This window comes from Zootoca vivipara, chromosome 15, assembly GCF_963506605.1.
Source record: "Zootoca vivipara chromosome 15, rZooViv1.1, whole genome shotgun sequence".
Taxonomy (NCBI): Eukaryota; Metazoa; Chordata; class Lepidosauria; order Squamata; family Lacertidae; genus Zootoca; species Zootoca vivipara.
The window spans coordinates 19,229,655-19,248,008 of record NC_083290.1 but is presented as its reverse complement, the minus strand read 5'-3'; the positions used below and the strand labels follow the sequence as shown (position 1 = coordinate 19,248,008).

General features: G+C 48.9%; 2 protein-coding genes across 3 annotated transcripts in view; one reads left to right on the top strand and one right to left on the bottom strand.

Moving 5' to 3' along the window:
• Positions 1-18,354, bottom strand: part of NTM (neurotrimin) — an 836,512-nt gene that overhangs the window by 816,947 nt on the left and 1,211 nt on the right. The window lies entirely within an intron of this gene.
• LOC118082278 (uncharacterized) lies at positions 4,769-10,734 on the top strand. Of its 2 annotated transcripts, none has more exons than XM_035109441.2 (2): positions 4,769-5,528; positions 8,950-10,734. In XM_035109441.2, exons 1-2 carry the CDS (start codon positions 4,907-4,909, stop codon positions 9,519-9,521), a joined length of 1,194 nt encoding a protein of 397 aa, XP_034965332.2. In that variant the 5' UTR covers positions 4,769-4,906; the 3' UTR covers positions 9,522-10,734. The 2 variants fall into 2 exon arrangements, with proteins under 2 accessions (XP_034965332.2, XP_060139102.1); XM_060283119.1 differs by having other exon boundaries at positions 7,920-10,734.

The following is an 18,354-nucleotide window of genomic DNA, read 5'->3' as shown; positions in this document are numbered from 1 at the left end:
GAGCAGTTTTCCCACTATACCATGCTCTAAGTGCCCCGATTTTACTCCTGTTCCCCTCACAGAACTACAAGTCCCAAAGTTCCCTGGGAAGGAGGGTTTGAGTGAGTCTTAAATCCCTTTTCAACCTTGCGGTTCTGTGAGGCAAACAGGGGTCTCCTATCAACTTTCAGCACCCTTAACAAATGACAGCTCCTACGATTCATTGGCCGGGGGGGGGGGGGAAGGCATGACTGTCAAAGCGGTATCACAGGGCTTTTAAAATGTGTAGCAGGGATGCAGCCTAGCAAAAAATGACAGGAAAATAAGGGTTGATTTAGCGAACATCACAGTGCATTTTTTTCCTCCCAGGTCCTTGCTTACTCTCCTAGCTCACGAACATGTTCCTAGCTGAGACGAATCCATGCTACCATGCTACTACTAAGCACTGCTAAGAGCCTGCAAGAAAAAAAAAATAACCCCCGGCAAACCCCTAGCCATTTGGCAACTTTTAAAAAATCAGAAACACCAAAAATAGTTGTGCTGAAGTGCTCCCCTCTGTGGCTTGACCTCAGGGCCCCCTCTCCAGCTTATCACATTTTATTGTATCGCCTCTTCCATCTCCTGTTGGCAACAGACGGCAGAGTGCCATGCCTCGCCTTGTGCTCTTGGGATCTTGGGAATTAGGTTGATCTACTTTTCTCTTCCTGCTTTTTTAAAGGCAAGTCAGCATGGAACACGGCAGACCCTGCTGGTTTTGACCTAGATCTGTCAAGTTGTCATTCCCACCCCCAGTCCTCAAAACAAGAAAATAACATACTGTACAAGAAAAACTTTTTGTGGGCAAAGGTTGTTTTTAAGAGCCAACGCAGCCAAGGGGGTTGAAGAGGTGGGCAGAACCCCAGGCCAGCTGCTTAGAAGCCTTGGCTCAGCAAGAATCAAAAGCCCCACGCAACTCCCTGGAAAATGAAAGACACCTCCCCCCCCCCCCAGAATGAGACACAAGAAGAGATGCCAGGATACGAGAGAGACACAGAGGAGGAATCAAAGGGAATGTTGCTTCCATGGGACATGGTGTTACCATCAAGGACTGTGGCAGGCTCGCTTCTCAAGAAGCTACTCCAGTCGACCAATGCCATAGAGAAACACGAACTTGGCTGACATAGAGACATATTTAGGGAATGTTTCCAATGACAACAGCAAAAGCCTCCTTTGAGCCCTTTGCACATGGCTGAAAAACAAGCACACGGATAATACTAATGCACAACAAGAGTGCCATTTTAACTGGAATGTACATGCCACTCAGTGTAAACCAGGAAAGGGGAAACCAGATTATTGCTGGGCTATGACTCTGTCTACTGGCCATGCTGCTGGGAGCTGGGAGTCCAACAATATATAGAGATTCCCACCCCACCCCACCCGGTGTAGAAATGCCCGCCCCGCACACCTAACAACAACTCCACCACTGTGTTTCGTACCTTTGCAGTCGTAAGGACTAGAAGCTTGCTGTTTCTGTTTAAAACACAAAAAGGAAGGCCGAGATTCTCAGCAAGCTGAACTGTGCACTCTGTGATATAGCATTCCACATATTTCCCTGTGTGTGCTCTCTCTCTCTCTCTCTCTCTCTCTCTCTCTCTCTCTCTCTCTCTCTCTCTCTCTCGTGTGTGTGTGTTCACATAGCTACATGTAGGCCTCAATTCACTAGTCTTCACAGGGTATGAACACAGGCCTCAGCTCCTTCACAAGAATCCTGAGTTACAGGTTGCCCTCATCTCAAATCATGGCTTTTTTAACTAGCTGAGAGCTGTGACTCAGCTACATTGGCAAAGAAAAAAACAAAACCGCTTTATATGCATTGTTTATGCATTCTAACACTGTGACACCAGATGGTGCTGTAGAGTTCCGTTTTTCCTAACCCGATTTCTCATGCAAAGTTTGCAACGTATTTAACTGAAACACTTCATTGAAGTGTCTAGATCAGGCACAGGCAAACTCTGGCTCACCAGATGTTTGGGACTACAGTTCCCATCAACCCTAGCTAACAGGACCAGTGGTCAGGGATGATGGAAATTGTAGTCCCAATCATCTGGAGGGCCGGAGTTTGCCTATACCTGTCTAGATCCAGCCCTAGTGTGGCATAGTGGTTAGAGCGTCAGGCTAGGACCTGGGAGATCAGAGTTCTAATCCCCACTCAGACATGAAGCTCCCTGGGTGATCTTGGGCCAGCCACCATCACTAACCTACCTCAATGGCTGTTGTGAAGGTAAAATGGAGAGACGTTTTTTTTTTTTTTTTGGAGGGGGGACAATGTGCACTACCTTGAGCACCTTGGTGGAAAGGTGAGATAGAACTGTAATTTTTATTTTACTTTATTTTTAAGAATAGTTCCACCTTTTATTGCAAGAAGCATCAGGCAAGGTGGTTGGGATAAAAGATACAGTTCAGGAAAACCAGAACAAGGCTTTATGAAACTTGCTATGCATATCCTTGGATCAGGGCAATAAAGCAAGCAGAATGCACCAGGCTTACAGACAATGTAATTGGGATGTCTAAGATTGTAAACATCAGTTATAACTATTATTATTTATTATTCACCGATTGGCAGCTGCCGAGGTGAATAATAACGATTTTATCAAGCCTAGTAGTAAATATTGACCCCACTGAAGTCAAGGCTATTATTATTTTCTGCAAGGGACAATAAATCTTGATATTAGCAGAAAGAAGTCAATATATTTGTTTAAATACACATTCATCGGTACCATCATCCACACGCCAAGGAGAAGCCAAAGGGAGCTCATTCTCTTCTCTCCCTCCGCCCTCCCCAAATCTCACCCAAGACAATAATTTTAACACAACACACCACCACATGCTGGGGAAAATGGGATTGAACTACTGCAGCAATTTGTTTAGAATGTGTCTTTTCCAAGAGATGGAACTTGGCAAGCCTGTGGCATTCAACTGCTCTGCACGCCTGAAAGCGTGCAAACTTTCATCTACACACACACACCGCAGCGTCTTCGGAAAACACTATGTGCCTTTTGATGGTTCTCACTCTGCGTTAACAAGCTGTAATCAGATCACATTTGTCTCACCAAAGGCCAATGGAGGGATGCGACTTATGGGTTGGATTGTAAACCAGAATATGCCCCCATTTAGAACAGCAGTGGCTGGTGCCTACTAGAACTTGTGGGGCGGAAGGCAGGGAGGTCCAACACAAGGTGGCGCCAGAGCCACTGACATGCGGAGCCAACTGATTCTAGCTTTCCCCATATCCTCCTCCCTGCAGAGTTCTTACAAGGGCAACGCTGAGACTAAAGCCACATTCAGATCATACACTTAAGGCAATTCGAAGCTACTTAAAAACAGCCACGGCTTCCCCCAAAGAATCATGGGAGTTGTAGTTTGTTAAGGATGCCGAGAGCTGTTAGGAGACCGCTCACAGAGCTGCAATTCCCAGAGAAGAGTAATAATCAATCCCCCTGCACAGGAAACTCTGAAAACTGTAGCTCAGGGTGGGGTAGCTCAGGGAGGAGTCTGCTAACAACTCCCAGCACCTACAATGAACTACACTTCCCAGGATTCCTTGAGGGAAAGCCTTGACTGGTAAAGGTGGTGCCATAGTGATTTAAGATTATGGTGAGAATGTAGCCTAAGGAAGGGGAAGCTAGCAGCCAATGCCACACCAAGGACTGATTGTAAGCAGGCAGACAGGTGGGGGCTCTGAGGGCTAGTAGAGGTTGGTGAAGCAGTTTCCCACTCGTATTCCTGACTTTTTTTGTGGGGGGAGAAACCCAAATTATTGAGCTTTTGGGGGGGAGACCTCCCACCCACCCCCCCAAAATAGTGATTTTAAGCATTTGGAGCTGTTTCCACTGCTTTTTCCATCGCATTGCCATATAGCCGGATTTCCCCCGACATTTTGCCAATTCAGATAAATCCCCCCGACGCCATTTTTACACCCCAAAACCAGGACATGTCAGGAATTTTCCTGATGTATGGCAAGCCTACCCATTCGCCCTAATGGACCGCCCTCATCTGATTTAATCTCTCATCTACAAACAGAAAGCAAATCATGGCTTTCCATCAGTTCTGTTACTCAAACTTAGGTTTCTCCCACCCTGCCCCAGTGTTAGTGGGATCTAATGGTTAGAGGAACCAGGCACTGGGGAGAAATTTATCCTGTTTGCATTTTAATGCAAACCTAACCAATTTTCAAGGACGCGGGTGGCGCTGTGGGTTAAACCACAGAGCCTAGGGCTTGCCAATCGGAAGGTTGGTGGTTAGAATCCCTGCAACGGGGTGAGCTCCCGTTGCTCAGTCTCTGCTCCTGCCAACCTAGCAGTTCAAAAGCACGTCAAAGTGGAAGTAGATAAATAGGTACCACTCTGGTGTGAAGGTAAACGGCATTTGCAGATGCTGCTCTGGTTTGCCAGAAGCAGCTTAGTCATGCTGGCCATATGACCCGGAAGCTGTACACCGGCTCTCTCGGCCAGAAAAGCAAGATGAACGCTGCAACCCCAGAGTCGTCTGCCACTGGACACAACGGTCCCTGTTCTGTTGACCTCAGGCATTAAGATCCAAGATCCTACTCTTATCCACATTCGTGTACTGCAGGGGCCTGGAATAGAATTCCATAGAATTCTATGATTCTGTGCCATATCCTGGCATTTGGGCCACATGAAGATATGTCAAAATATGTACAGTAATATAAGAAAATCTCTTCCCTCCTCGGGGGGAGGAGATGTTGTGGGCCCACGAGGCCTTCACGTGGGGGGGGGGAATGGCACATTTGGCTTGCCTGTCTCACATAGACTACAGTCCACATTTATCCCGGGTACTCGCAAGTGTTGCCTCTCAACCAAGCTTTGACTGCTTAACGCTTCTTTCCTTTATACCACTAGTGTGTCCTGTAATTCTAGGACTGCGTATAATGGCCCCTAGACGCAAACAGAAAGAGTCTGCGGCAGCACCCCCTAAAAAACGTCGAGCAACTGGCAAAAGTTATTCCGGCACGCCTTCGGGGACCGCTATTTCCATCCCTCCTGAGGCTGTGGCCACCTTGTTCTCCGGCTTCCAAAGTTTCTTCCAGCAGGTTTCCAAACCGGGTGTCACAATTCAGGTAGTTCCCCCCGTGGGGTCCCCTGACTTCATTGCTGAGACACCCATGGCCGAAGCTGCGCGCCCCGGGCCTTCATCCGCTAACACCCCTGAACAGCCTAGGCGTGTGGGCACAAGATCTCAATCCGCTCCTGCAGATGCCGCCACTTCCAGTGCTGGGGACAAGGCACCTTCAGCCACTGCGGGTAACGCTTCCATCGCCCAGCTGTCTCCAGGTACCCCTGCTTGTTTGCGAAGCCAGCCCCTTGATTCCCATTCTAGGTCCGGACGCTCATCAATCACATCTTATGACAGTGATGCTCAGGACCAGGTACAGGTGACGCCATCTCAGCAGGGCACTACTCAGCAGGTGGACCAGGAAAAGGGGAAGGCGAAGAAGACGGGTCAGAAGAAGTCTAAGAAGACCAAGCGTAAGGAGCTGGAGGACGACTCAGGTACTTCCTCTTCTAGTTCTGATGAGGATGACGGCATTTTAGAAGGGTACTGGGGCCAGGGCGAAGATTTGATTGGCTTGCCAATCTGGGCGCACGAGAGGAGGGCTAACTCACACCGCAAAACCTTTAATGGTACATTGGAATGGAAGAATGGGGCTTTGGTGGAAGATGTAAAAACTTCCACTTTCGTTTCTTCCGACTTCATTCTTGGTAATCATTTATCTAGCAAAAAGAGGAATAAGATTCTGAATGGGGATTATGTTGACATTTTTACCCTCTTGCCGCCCGCTAAGATAACTGGGAAGGGTGAAAAGAAACGCACCTATGGTAAACGCAAATATAGGGAGCCTAGGGCGGAACGCACTTTTGAAAACTGGCTAGATGGGTTCCAGGTATATATGGGCACCATAGTGGCTTGTTATCCAAAGAGGGCAATGCACCTTTTAGCCTACATGGCTCATGTTAGGCGGGCCTATGCTCTGGCTGGAGAGGGTCCTGCTCTCCTTTATGATGAGGAATTCCGTAGGAACGCTTCCCTGTTAGCAACCACCCGCTGGGACTTGCGTGACCAGAATTTTTGGGGTGAGCATGTGAGCCCTTACATTGAAAAGAAACACCCAGAGGCACTCCGGTCTGCCAGATTCGAACCCAGGAGGCCGAGCCGCCGTTTAGTGTGCTGGGAATTCAATAAAGGTACTTGCACCAGAGCCTATTGCAAATATAGCCATGAGTGTGAGAAGTGCCAGGGTGCTCATCCAGCGTCCGCTTGTTTCAAGGGCCAGCAGTCCTTTCGTGGGGGACGCGGCAACTTCCGGCAGGGGCCTAGAAATGCCACAGCCCAGGGACCAGGCCCCTCAGCCAACCGATACTAATTTGTCTTTGTCCATGGCCTTCTCCCCTATCAAACTCCAACCTTTAAAATCATTACTACAACTTTATCCCAATAGGCAAGCAGCAAAATATTTGGGGGATGGATTTTGTAAGGGTTTCAGAATTCCAGTAACCATACCTCCAACTTCCGGTGACCCACCTAATCAAAAGTCTGTAAGAGAAATGCCCGATGTAGCCAGGAAGAAAATTAATAAGGAAATTAGAGCTAATAGAATAGCTGGCCCCTTTCCTTTTCCCCCTATGCAGGACCTTCACGTTTCCCCATTGGGAATCGTCCCTAAGAAGAACCCGGGGGAATTTAGATTAATTCACAATTTATCTCATCCTAAGGGCTTCTCAGTCAATGATGGCATCCCTCAGGAGCTTTGTACTGTTAAATACACAACATTTGATCAGGCAATTAAACTTATTAGGAAATTTGGCAAAGGCGCTTTATTGGCAAAGTGTGATATTGAATCTGCATTCCGCCTTCTGCCGGTTCACCCTCAGGACTTCAGGTGGTTGGGTTTCAAGTTTGAGGGGGCGTATTTTGTGGACAAAGCTATGCCCATGGGATGTTCAGTGGCGTGCTCAGCGTTCGAATCCTTCAGCACTTTTCTGGACTGGGCCCTCCGCTTTAGGACAGGCCTGGAGGGCGTGACCCACTACCTAGATGACTTCCTTTTTTGTGGGGGGGCTCATAATTCAGACTGTGCTTATCTTCTTGAAGCCTTCGCGTCCCTGGCCGCCGAGCTGGGTGTACCTTTGGCTGCAGAAAAAACAGAGGGACCGACATCCACCATTACTTATTTGGGTATAGAATTGGACACCGTAGCTCAGACGTCTCGGTTACCCTCAGAAAAATTGACAGCCCTTAAACGGACGATTACAGACACTCTACCCCTTAAAAAAGTAACATTAAAACAAATTCAATCCCTCCTGGGTCACCTTAATTTTGCGTGCAGAGTAATATCCCCGGGGCGCCCTTTTTGCTCAAGGCTTGCTAGGCTGTCGGCGGGACTGCGTGCTTCCCATCATCGGGTGCGCCTCAATAAGGGAGTGAAGTCTGATCTAAGAGTGTGGTTGCAATTCTTGGAAAAATTCAATGGCATTTCCTTATGGCAGGACACCTTAAGGTTAAGAGTAGATTTTCAAGTTCATTCTGATGCAGCAGGTTCACTAGGCTTTGGAGTTTACCTTAAAGGCAGGTGGTGTGCCCAGCACTGGCCACCTGAATGGAGAGGAAAGCCCCTCATTCGTGATCTAACATTTCTGGAATTTTTTCCCATTGTAGTAGCAGTTCATTTATGGGCGGACGAGTTCAAGAATCGCCGGGTATGCTTTTGGACTGATAACCAAGCTGTGGTCAATGTTCTTTCCAGGCAATCATCACGATCTCCCAGAGTGTCGGCCTTGCTGCGGGCCTTTGTGCTTCTGTGCTTACAATTGAACATTTATTTCTCTGCCAAATTTGTCCCAGGTGTTGATAACGATATCGCGGATGCTTTATCTCGTTTCCAGATGGACCGCTTCCGCTCTCTTGCACCAGAGGCTCAGCAGTTGCCAGAGGCGTTCCCGGAACATCTATGGAATCTTGGGAACGAGACGTGATAGAGGGAGTATTGGCGTCGGTTGCCCCCTCCACTCTCTCTACTTATAAAAAGGCCTGGTCCGATTTCCGGACTTTTCGCGCTAGAACTCTGGGCTCAGAAATGGATACACCCCCGAATAAGCGGGAGGTGCTAGCGTACCTAGTTAACTTAAGGAGGTTGGGCAGGGCCGCCAGAACTTTGCACATTCAAACAGCAGCTATCTCCTTCTTCAGTAAGGCCAGTTATTCAACGGACCCTTGTGCGGATTTTTTAGTGCGTAAAGCTCTCGAGGGCTGGCGCAGGCTTCAGCCACCGCGCAAGGATAGTCGGAAGCCCATTACTTTTAACTTATTATTCCAAATTCACAAGCAACTCAGGAAGTTGTGCTGGTCAAAATATGAGGCTAGACTTTTCTCAGCGGCTTATTCTATAGCCTTTTTTGGCGCATTCAGGATTGGTGAGGTGGTCTGTGAGGGTTCCCCTTCTCAAGCTGCCAAGGGTATTCTGTTGTCTGACCTATCCCTGTCTGAGAAGGAGGTGGTGATCCACATCCGCCAATCAAAAACAGATCAATGTGGGAGGGGCGCTTTGATGCGCTTGCCAGCCACGGGCCATCCCGGCCCCTGCCCTGTGAAGGACACCAGGCGTTTTCTCCATTTGAGGCCCGCCTCGCCCGGTCCATTCCTAATTCACCAGGATGGGTCTTGCTTAGCCCGCCACCAGTTTACCCGCGTAATGCGCAAGGCAATCGCTGCCTGTGGCCTTCCTCCCTCTGATTTTGCAGCACATTCCTTTCGTATTGGTGCCGCCACAACCGCAGTACATATGGGTTTGTCAGTGGATAGAATAAAAGACTTAGGCCGTTGGAAGTCCAAAGCATACAAAGGTTACCTCCGCTCCTCTAAATGAGCGCCCTCGTCTGCGGCTGTGGGCTTATGTTCCCTTTGTTCTTTTTCCAGAAAAACTCGTTAACATCTGGTTGTTTGGACACAGCATCGTGCATTGGGCCCGGGCTCGCGCTTATGATCGAAAAATGGGCCCCAATTTGGGGTTGCCTCCCTGGGTCAGAGTGTCCTGGATCACGAGACGGGGGATGCGTTGGAGTGAGTTCTTGCCAACAGTGAAGATTAGGGCGGCTACACATGGCCCTCCGGATATTTTGGTGGTGCAGCTGGGCGAGAATGATTTGGCTTATCGCAATGGCCAGGATTTGAAATGGACTATCCTTGCGGATTTTGATGGACTGTTGGCTACCTTCCCCAACTTGACCATTTTCTGGTCTTCCCTCCTGGAGAGGCGTGTCTGGCGTGACTGCTTTTCGCCCGCTGCTATAAACAAAGCAAGGAAATTTCTGGATATTGCTGTGGCCAGAAAGGTCTTGGCCTTGAATGGACATTATATACCGCACCCTGCGATTACGTTCAGTGATGTGTCACTATACCGTGCTGATGGCGTGCATCTTTCCGATGATGGGAATGACATTTGGCTTTCCGACATACTAGGTGCTATTAGGAATTGGTTGCGACTGTAAGGGTATTGGCGGCGAGCCCCTCTCGGGGGGGGGCTCGATTGGCGGTAGGCATTGGATTATCTCAGGAAGGTACAGGTGCGGGGGGGAGGTTGCTGCCATCACCTCCCCCAGAATGCGGAAGGGTACTCCCCTAAGGAGTCCGGGGCGTTGCCAAGTCCGAAGCCGTGGTAGGTGAGGGCCAGAGGGCACGCCCCTAATGGTGGCCCCAGGATGAGTTCCTAGTTGATGTGCATCGCAGGACTCATCCAATGGTGGTTAACCCTTCACAGACTGCCAGCAGAACGGGCTGGAGTCAGATATAGTCTGTTAGATCCAATGCCTATGCCAATACCCCTCTACAGTCGTAATCAATAAAGTTGTGGCCTCTTATGCCCATTAACCGTATACAATGTTTCTCGTGTCTTTATTTATCGCGGGGAGGACTCGGGGTATCGCCACACAAAATCTCTTCCCTCCTCGGGGGGAGGAGATGTTGTGGGCCCACGAGGCCTTCACGTGGGGGGGGGAATGGCTAGCATTCCCCCCAGCCCATTGGCTCCTTCCTCGCCGCGGCGCACCCAATCAGGCTGCGCCAAGGGGGCGCGGCTCACGCATTTAAGGGAGCACGCGGCAAGCGATCGGCCTCTCTTTCGTCGGACCTGGAACCTGCTTTTCCCACCCACCCACCCTCTTCATAGGCAGGTTCTTCTCTCGACGTTGCTGCGCACTTGTTGGTCGCCATCTGGGACCTGGTAGGATTTTTCCCACTTGGCGAATTGGCTCTGGCCTTGTGGTTTTTGCCTGCCGCGTATGCAAATCGTCACAACTTGGGGTTTTGGCGGTAGGCATTGGATTATCTCAGGAAGGTACAGGTGCGGGGGGGAGGTTGCTGCCATCACCTCCCCCAGAATGCGGAAGGGTACTCCCCTAAGGAGTCCGGGGCGTTGCCAAGTCCGAAGCCGTGGTAGGTGAGGGCCAGAGGGCACGCCCCTAATGGTGGCCCCAGGATGAGTTCCTAGTTGATGTGCATCGCAGGACTCATCCAATGGTGGTTAACCCTTCACAGACTGCCAGCAGAACGGGCTGGAGTCAGATATAGTCTGTTAGATCCAATGCCTATGCCAATACCCCTCTACAGTCGTAATCAATAAAGTTGTGGCCTCTTATGCCCATTAACCGTATACAATGTTTCTCGTGTCTTTATTTATCGCGGGGAGGACTCGGGGTATCGCCACACAAATGCAAGCAGAAGTCAGAAAGGAATTCTTACAAGCCATAAAGCACTATGGGAACAGCGCATCAATTTGTTTTCAAAGGCAAACAGCAAGTATTGGTCACAAAGGCAGATGCTCAATATTGTAAGAGTAGTGGCCAGAGCAAGCCATCAGTAAGGATGCAAATATTTCAATAAGGACACAGGCAACAGAACAAGGGAGGAGACTGGGAGGATTGTTACTTAGTTTATGCAAAGCCAAGCCAACCAAATATTTACTTTATTTTATCTGCTTTAAGTTTCTATCCCACTTTTCTTCTCAAAGGCGCCTAGAGTGACAACACACAAAGCAGCAATTAGTATGTACATTTTGAAAAATCCAAAACATTTAGAACAGCCACATATCCTCAGACATAATAAATACAAGGTTGTCAGCAACAGCATATTTCAACCATCAGATTCAGAGAATTGGAGGGAGGGATTAAAAACTGGCTTTTTTAGATAGGGATCTATTCCTTCGATTGTACACGTCAACCCAGAACTCACACACACACACACAAACATGCACACCATGAAAAGAAACTGTGCCCAAGATTCAACTAAGTTGTGGTGTGCATGGAATGAGTTCTGCCCATGCAACAGGACCTCCTTCATCCTTCCCTCACCACATCTCCTAAATAATAATTTATAATAATAATTTATTATTTACACCCCGCCCATCTGGCTGGGCGGCTTCCAACAGAAAAATGAAATAAAATAATCAATTAAACATTAAAAGCATTCCTAAACAGGGCTGCCTTCAGATGTCTTCCAAAAATCTGGTAGCTGTTTTTCTCTTTGACATCTGATGGGAGGGCGTTCCACAGGGTGGGCGCCACCACCGAGAAGGCCCTCTGCCTGGTTCCCTGCAACTTGGCTTCTTACAATGAGGGAACCACCAGAAGGCCCTCGGTGCTGGACCTCAGTGTCCGGGCAGAATGATGGGGGTGGAAATGCTCCTTCAGGTATACTGGACCGAGGCCATTTGGGGCTTTAAAGGTCAGCACCAACACTTTGAATTGTGCTCTGGGCAAGGACAAACCCAGAATAGATCTAGGGAGTACAGAGGAGGAGGTGAGAGTTGATGAGCTTCATTGCTAGAGTGGATCTCACTCCCTATGCATGTACTTATCAACTTAGTCCTACATTGGATTCCAACCTACATATCTAAAATATGTGGGGTAGTGGAAGAATCCCATCCCTCAGTGACATGGAGGGAATACAGAGTGATTCATCCACAGTGACATTTTTTTAAAATGTCATAGATACAAGATTCTGTGGACAACTCTAGCACATCCCACAACACTGCCTCGGTGATAGCGTGAAGTCAGTAAGAAATAAAAACATTGCTAATTTGCACCATTTAAAAAAACAAAAAAATGACAATTTCATATGTGTGATCATTGCTTGTAATTTTTTTAAAAAAAAATGTCACAAAATTGATCTATGATCTGATCTCAACTGAAAAAAATAAAATCTCTTGACAGGGTGCAAAGTTATGCCACTGCTCCAGTGGGTGGGAGAGCAGAAGGGGAGAGGGGAAAATTTGGAAGATACAATCTGCTCCTGTTTTGCTATCCGCTTGGGCTCTCTGCCTGCGAAACAAAAAGAAGTTGCTCTCTCAAAAAATCAGATGCCGCAAGATACTCAAATTGGCAACAAAAAAAGAGAGTGAGCTTTGCCTGCTGCGCTGCATCTTAAATTGTCAGGCTGACTACATGAGGCACCAGCAGCAAAATCATCCCCCTGCCCCCCCTGCCCCGCTTCCCCCTTTTCAAGAAACTTTGCTTTATGCTAGGAGAGAAAGAGCAAGCGAGCGAACAGGGAGATTACCAGAAGCAGTAAATGAGATACCAGGCAGAGGAACAAAAGGCTATAGCCAAACAAAACTGATCAGAAAGCATTAAAAGGGAACAAATCCAGCTAAGAGGTGGCAAAATGATTGCTGGTGGGGAGGGGAGAGAGGGATACAAAAATAACAGCCAATGCACTCCCTGTGAAGTTTGGGGCAGGAAGCTCTGGGCTGAAAGGCCAGCTCCCTGCACCCCTCCCCCCCATCAGGATCTGTTATAAATAAACACCTGCTTGCTGGGTGACCAGTCAGGGCCGTCTCAAGCTCATCAGGTGCCCCCCACCCCACCCCCTCTTTTTTTAAAAAAGGAAAAAGGAAAGCTCCTATCTTCCCTGGAGGCGCTCGCGCCGGAAGGCCTTGGGGCTTCCCGGAGCCCTCCCGCCAGCAGCGGAGGCCAGATGGGCACGCCATGGAGCCAGCGGGGAGAGCCTCCCTGGCACAGCATTAGTGCCTGGCGTGCTGGGTAGTGGTGGGGAGCCTCATGGCAGCCCCCACACCGCACAGTGGGGCTGCGCTGTGCCAGAGGCCGCCCAGCGGCTTCTCATGGCCCTGTCTGTCACCCGTGGGGCCGGAGATGCCAGATTGAGTGGGGGAGGAGGGCCGCTGCTCCGCGCAGCCTTCCTCCCTTCTCCCAGAGGGCCGGGGTGCCAGGGCCTTCCCGGCCATCTCCCGCGACTCCAGCGCTTGCTGGGTCCATGCGGCCTCCCCCCTTTCGTGGCTGGGCCGCAGGGCTCGGGTGGGTCCGGGCAGTGCCAGGAGGCCTCCCGGCCGTTTCCTTACACCAACAAGGCGCTGCGTTCCTTCCCGCCAACAGGGTGCTGCGTTTCATTGGTAGAGCTGCTGCCATGTGGCGTCGCCTCTACCAATTAAATGCAGTGCTGGGGTGAGGGATGACCCTGGCGCTGCAGAGCGGAACAGGGTCCTAGTGCCCCTTTTCCCTGCTCTCCCCTGAACGGTGCGGCTGGCGGGCGTGCAAGACTCAGAGGAGGGAAAAGGGAGGCCGCCACACAACTCCTCCACTTGCTGGGGTGCCCTGGCGCCTCGCACCATTAGAGCCAATGGGTGAGCCGGCCCTGTACCAGTGCCCTCTGGAACTCAACCCACGCTTCCCATCAAAGCACTCAAACATAGAGAATTCTCTGTCTTGCAATGGTTTGCATGCAGTCCCTGGAATCTCCAGGAAGGGCTGCAAGAGACCACTGTGCCTTGAACCCTGGACAGCTGCTGCCAGTCCGTGTGGAAATGTAGGGGGTGCCCATTGAGTAGAAGACAGACAAGGCAACAGCAGGTGGTGCCAGAGCCAATGACAGGTGGAGCCAACTCATTCTAATTTTGCCCCCATCATTCTGGCTGCCAAGTTCTACAAGGGCAGTCCTGAGACAGTCCTGAGGAAGCTGTCAGGCAATGCCCAGTAAAAAAAGGGTGGGGACAGGGAGGTTGGGGGTAGCTGAGAACAGACTGATATTTGCCCATATGGACCTGCCTCCAAGTTCTTCATAGCCAGGACTAAGAATATTTGAAAGTCATCATTAAAAAGCCTTGTTGCTAAGCAGGCAAATTGCAGCTTCGTTAAAATATTTGCTTGGAAGTTCTTTCTTGTAACATTCAGCTAATCCAGATGGCCCGTGTCTAGTTGTCTGATTCCAAGGATGTAAAAAACTTTTGAAGTTCTTATCTGCATTCACTAAAGGGGAAAGGCAACTAAGTGTCTTTGTACACTGTTACGGCTGAGTTGCACAGAAAGGGCACCATCCAGCTCAAGCTAAATTAAGACACAGAAGGAGAAAATTCAGACATTAAGGGAGTAGAATGAAAGGCTAGAGATCAGTTGCAGATCTCCCCCCCCCCTTTTTTAAAGGACTACGGGGCTGTATTCAACCAAGTCTCATGCAGCATAGACCCAGTGAAATGAATGAACTCAAGTTAGACATGTCCATTAATTGCACTGGGTCTTCTTTGAGTAAGATTAGCAATGAATAGCACTCACTCTTTGCAAAAGGAGGAGATAACCCTAACTGTTCCATCCCTAAATAATGGTGTATTGTCTTTTAGATCCTGCATCCATGACCTGAAGTGATCAGACTTAAGGCCAGTTTTCAGCAAACCTACTTGCCTTCAAGGGGTATGAGGAAGGAACACAAGCAGCTGCCACACAGAGTGGCAGGCTCAAAGGACCCCCACTACACAAGACATATGGATTGTCCAGAATCAAAGGACAAAGCCATAGGAGAAACGAGATGGTTGAAGTCATCTTTGTACTCCCTACCCTCTTTCAAAAATATATAGACAAAGGGATTAAAAGGGACTTAAAGGAGCCCATACTTTTTTGAAGGGGGATGGGTCAGTTCTGAAGTGGCAAGAATTTCATGGGCAATGTTTCACAGGCTGTGTTTGAAGAGGAAAGACTGTCAGAACACAAAAAGGTGATCACAAAGTAATGACAAATGTCTAAAACCAGTTCAACTTTTGGAGGTATCTGTGGCATATACTGTACTTTTCAGAGTATAAGACTATGTTGTTGTTTTTTCCCTTTAAAAATCATGCTAAAAAGTGGGAGTCGTCTTATACATGGATAGCGCATAGGGTGGACGTTTGATTGGTTGCTGCCGGGACTGTCAGCTACTATTGTGAGTGTCATTTGTTGCTGTGTCAATGGTTGGTGTTGATTGGCTGCAGCAGTTGGTTGGGTGATTGGCACCTTCTGCCGGCGATGGGACAGATGGGAGGCGAATTTTGCGAAATGTGCTGGTGAGCGATTTTCAGCAATCCCCCCTTTAAAAAAGCTCAATAATGCTGGGCAATCCCCCCCAAAAAAGCTCATCAACTCTGTGCCATCTCCCCCCATTTTCTTAAATTTGAGTCCCCCAAAACAGGGAGCGTCTTATACATGGGGGCATCTTATACACAGAAAGGTATGGTATATGTGCCATAAGCCAGCTACCCAACTACCATCAGCGTAGCTCAGAATTTAGAACCCCTGAACTTCAGCTGGAGGCTGTCCTGCGGAATGTGCCTCCTTTGTGGCTGCATGGGGCAGAGCATTTGCAGCGGGGTAGAAACCGCTGGGAAGAATTCCCCCACAAATAATAATAATTGACAAATCATGGAAGGTAATGAACAAGGACTCTGGTGTGCCCAGAAAAGGCCTAATCGCATTAAGGATGCAGGGAAGGAGAGGAAAGTTGAAGATAGTGCAAAACTTGAAAAGCTGCTAAACTAATATGGAGAATGAGGTTGCAATTGTATGGGAAGTTCCACTCCGGAAGTCTTGAACATTAAACTCCCTGCTTGGAAAAAGCTAGAAAGAGAAAAGCAGGAGAAAAAAGGGAGAAGCTACCCTAAACCTTTCTCCTAGATGTGCTGGCTTTCAACCTGCAGGGAGCTTTTCACAAGTGAACATTCAAGAGAATAACTGCACTGTGATAGCACAGTCCAAACCAGAAGACATTTTGGCTGAGAAAAAATGTGATTTGCCCACCACATCCTCACTCCCTAGAAAAAGACCAGAGTCACTCACTTTTCCTACAATGTCCCAGAATCACACTAGATCAGCGCAGTTTTGGAAAAGGCCAAATGATGGCAGGTAGGCAACACTGCTGTGACTTGCAGTGATGGGTAGATGACACTTATGGGGTGGGGGATACTGCTAGTGTTAAGCCCCACTTCACAGAAACTGCTGGAGAAGCTCTCTTCTCCCTGGAGAAATTCAGCAAAACAGCTGCTGTCCCTCCAACCCACTTTCCCTGCCAGAATTTCAAGAACTCATTTGTGCACATAACTCTAGTCCAAACATCTATTGTCTCATGATGATGGGGGTGCATTTGGGTTGCCAGGCTGAGAAACTCAAAAAAATAGAAAGTGGGAGGGCTGTAGCTCATTAGTAAAGTTTTTGCTTGGCAGGCTATCCCTTGCTTCTGAGTCCCAGTTCTTGGGAATCAACATCAGGCAGAATGTTGTTGCTCTGGAGTCCTGCCTGGGAATTCTCCATAAGCATCTAGTTGCCTTCTAGATATAATCCCCAGCATCTTCAAGAAGGATGTCTTAATTCTGAAACCCTGGAGTGCTACTGCCAGGCAGTATAGACAAAAGCAAGTTGCTTGAACCAATGATATGATTCAGTACTAGGCAGATTCCTGTGCTCCTAAGTGGGGATAAGTGTGCACACATGAACTTTTAGATACATGGAAGTGAAATATTAAAATAAGCACCTGTCTTTATAAACCACATGGGAAGCTGCCTTATAGTCAATCAGACCATTGGTCCATCTAACTCAATATTGTTAACACTAGCCGGCAGTGTTCAGGGTTTCAGAACAGTCTCTCTCGCAATCCTAACCTGAAGATACCAGGGATCGAACCTGCAACCTTCTGCGTGGAAAGCAGCTGTCCTATCACCAAGCTACGGCTCTTCCCCTTGGTGGGGGAATGTTCAAAGCCCCTTTCAACCACACTGCAAGAACAATGTATTGTGTGCAATTCTTGCAACAGCTTTCCCAGGGAACAAGTCCCAGGCAAGAACAAGGGGGCAAACAGCTCTGTGATTCAAGAAACCTTTCTGGCATGGGAGTAAGCTGCAATTCAACATAAGGCAGACACTTTCTGACCACCGAGGATCATACCCCAGATGATCTGCAGAGACGCAACACCTTTCTTCTAAAAGCCCAAGCCCCGCGTGGAAAGAACAGCTTGTGCCGGCATCGCCAGATGGTTGCACAGAAACAAACACAAACTGACATATTTGCAAGGCAGAAACATGGGTCCGTCCGTTCGTCTTCCCCCCACCCCCACCAATGAAATGCACAGACATGCCCAAGCTCTGTGCACATCTGTCTCCCTGCCCCCCACCCCCAGCTGCCAGCCCACCCCCATGGAGTTGCCTCGTGTGCATCACCCTGCTTCCACTGAACCCGCTTCTCTCCCCACTAGCACCCTTCTATTCCAGGGGTCTCTGTCTGGCTCCAAACGGAAGTGAATTAAGTCTCCATCAAGTCTATTGACCTCAGCTGGAGGGGTCAGGGAGGATTACGAGGAAAGTATTTAATCAAGTTTATGGAAAGGCCTCAGTCAGCGGAAGGAAGCTGAAAGCCTCTTGGAGGGGCAGAGAAGCATCAAGGGACACCTCTCAAGCCTACCCTTGATCCCCTACCAAGCCTGGCTTTTTGCAGCCCATTTAAGCAGCTAGAGAGACACTTCTGTTTGCAGGTCCAGCCAAATATGGCAGGGCATCTGGGGGTGTTTCATATCTCAGAGGCCAACTGATCAGTGTTTAGGGTGTCGCCACTAACCACTGAAGTGGACATGGCTTCCTTAGCAGCTGTGTCCAAGATAGGATTTAGGTGGGTATACCTTCCATCACACAGCCATGGCTGCCCAAACTCCCCTCTTTGACCTCACTATTAAAGATGCAGGAGGCTCTTCAGCGTCTGGTGGCTGAACAAGAGTGGGGAGAGAGGAACACTCTCTGTAGTACATGCCCCCCCTCCCACTTTCTTTAAAAGCAGAACGGAGTGCGATGGAACACGCATTGCTAAAGGGGAGATCCTACTCAGCAGCAACAAACTCGCACCATCTTAACAGCATTGGAGAGAAATCAAAGCCAAAACAAGGAGACCCTAAAAGGGAAATCAACAGCAGCTGGAGAAGGCTTGGCTCCCTCACAAGAACACTTCCTCAACCCTCCATAGAGACAGGGTTGGACGTGCGTTTTCTGGATCCATCCTTCTCATTGTAGCTTTGGCAACCCAATAAAAC